At 38.8% G+C, this 2484-nt stretch overlaps 1 protein-coding gene across 4 annotated transcripts in view; it reads left to right on the top strand.

Annotated features, from left to right (window-relative positions):
- The window catches only part of LOC108750029 (forkhead box protein I2-like), a 34398-nt gene that overhangs the window by 27412 nt on the left and 4502 nt on the right, over nt 1-2484 (top strand). For all 4 annotated transcript variants that reach the window (XM_018489209.1, XM_018489208.1, XM_018489207.1 and 1 more), the window contains exon 3: nt 1625-2263. In XM_018489209.1, coding sequence (XP_018344711.1) covers nt 1625-2263 — 639 coding nt within the window. The remainder of the gene's footprint in view (nt 1-1624; nt 2264-2484) is intronic.

The following is a 2484-nucleotide window of genomic DNA, read 5'->3' as shown; positions in this document are numbered from 1 at the left end:
CTCCTCTCTCTCTCTCCTTCTCTCTCCCCTCTCTCTCTCCTTCTCTCTTCCCTCTCCCCCCCTCTCTCTCTCTCCCCTTTCTCATCTCCCACCGTTGGGGTTTTTCGTTTTACGATTTTAATTGCGAAAAACAGATTATTATGAAAGAAAACTCAATATTGTTGCAAACTTTTGCATAACACGGACAAATTATATTGCTTTGAGTTGTACTGTAGCCTCGAAATTTCTTCCGAATGTTTTTTGTACTCTCTGCAAACGTCCGATACAAACATGAGTATTTATATTGCCAAGAATAAATGTGTCCCTACTGTTATTTTTATTGATTTTACATTATTATTCTTTATGTTATGGATCATATGCTTTTAAAAAAAAGTGTAAGCTGTGCATTTATATGATAAATTTATATCCAAAAGTTTTTTTTTTTTTTTTTCAATATTTCATAATCAGTCGTTTAAAGCTTGCGCTTGTCGAGGGTTAATTTGAGGAATGCGTATCTCAATATCGCCGAAGTGCGCTAGCATGCTCGTTCTCTCTTACTCATACTTTATCGCTTCGTATATCGGCTCCTGGCACTAAACATAAAACCTGCACGGGCCTCGGGTATCCCGGAGGTACAAGTTCCTCTTAAATAGGTCAATTGTTTTGCCCGGACGAGATTTCTGAGAATTGCGTTATACGTTTACGTGCGGGCGGATCAGTCGATCGATGATGGAACATTCAATCCATTGTCCAAGTTCTTGGAGTGGCCGATCGTTGTCTCGGAATTCGTGATCGTTCATCAGTTTTCCGATAATTTTCGGTGCCGCAACTTAAAACGCAACTTAAATTTATATTTCCATCTCAACGTATAAATCAAATTAGAAATTATAAGAGCCATACAAAATACCGGAAGTTTACGTAAAAAGAATTACATTAAAATCGAATAAAGTTTTCTTGTGCATATCAACTATCGAAAAGAATCCATTGATTCAAGTTTTTTTTTATCAAATTTTACATTAAACAAAGTTGGGTTAGAGAATTTTAGAGTTATTTTTTTTGAAGACAAAGATTTTGTTTTGGATGGAACAATAAGCGTGTTCAGACTCAATATTTGCTAATATTGTTGTATTCTTTTAGATGATTCAATCAGAATTTTAGATCTAGAAGAATATATCAATAACAGCGAGCATTTACTCAACTATTGAATCTGTTGAATTGCAGCATTGAGACTACTGAATCAATGGTACACGGAAACAATAGCTTTGTTGAAGTATTTAAAATGTTAACTTAACAAAATAATTTTGTTGAATCATCAAAATAATTGGGACACTAAAACTGATTACTATAATGTTAAAACTTTTTGAAACATTATTCATCATGCTAGAGATTCTTATATAATTAGATTAGATTTTCATCTGCAGCTATAGCTAAATTTTTACTTCAGTAAAATCCTCTCCATGTTTGAAGTTTAAAATGAAACTTCAATAAAATCTTGCTTCGATTTTATTGAAGTTTTATTTTAAACGTTATCTAAGATACGTGGTGAACTTTTTGCGCTGAACTAATGAAAGGATTTCGCTTCGTAATCAGATATATATATTATATCGCAGATGTGAGAAAGTGGAATTTCTCAAAATCGTTTCAGTGAGCGGTTTCGTGTCCGACCTGCAGAGCGGATGTATCGGCGGCAACGCGAAGGACCTCGACTCCTCGTCGATTCCTAGTAACCTGGGCCGAGGTTTAACGTCGCATCATGTCTCCCTGAGCCACCACCATCACCACCATCATCATCCCCATCACAGTTTGCACAGCCCCAGCTCCGTGGTCCCCATGCACACCACTACCACCACCACCACTGCTGGCTCGACGCACCATCACCTGGATGACAAGGGCTCGTCGCCCGTGGGCGCCCTTCATAGTACGACCAATAGCAATCCTTCCACACCATCCGCACCCTCCACGCCCACCGCAGCCACTACCGATAATACTGTGGCCAACGTCGCGACCGGCACGACCAACAGCACTAACGGTGGCTCCTCCGCTGCGAACAGCAAACCACCCTTCAGCTACGTTGCCCTGATCGCCATGGCGATACAGCACAGCGAGCACAAGAGGGCGACCCTCAGCGAAATTTATACGTATATCACCGCCAAGTTTCCGTACTTTGAGAAGAACAAGAAGGGATGGCAGAATTCGATCAGGCATAACTTGTCGTTGAATGAATGCTTTGTCAAGGTGCCGCGAGAAGGTGGCGGCGAGAGGAAGGGCAATTTCTGGACGCTCGGTAAATCAACGTTATTAAAATATTGTATATATTTGATTGGTCCGTTTCTAACTGTGAATGTAAAGAGGTATATACAATATATTGAGAATTTATTTAGCGGATTTAATCGTTAACTTTCTAATTTCCGAACTTGCTGTCTTGGTTTTCAATTTTCTTGAATTATTTTCTATTTGTTTCTATGCCTATGAATTGCTTTTATTTTAAAAAAGCATTGGAGATAT

Source organism: Trachymyrmex septentrionalis, unplaced genomic scaffold (genome assembly GCF_001594115.1).
Source record: "Trachymyrmex septentrionalis isolate Tsep2-gDNA-1 unplaced genomic scaffold, Tsep1.0 scaffold32, whole genome shotgun sequence".
Taxonomy (NCBI): domain Eukaryota; kingdom Metazoa; phylum Arthropoda; class Insecta; order Hymenoptera; family Formicidae; genus Trachymyrmex; species Trachymyrmex septentrionalis.
The sequence above is the reverse complement of the archived record's forward strand: the minus strand, read 5'-3'. Positions and strand labels throughout refer to the sequence as shown.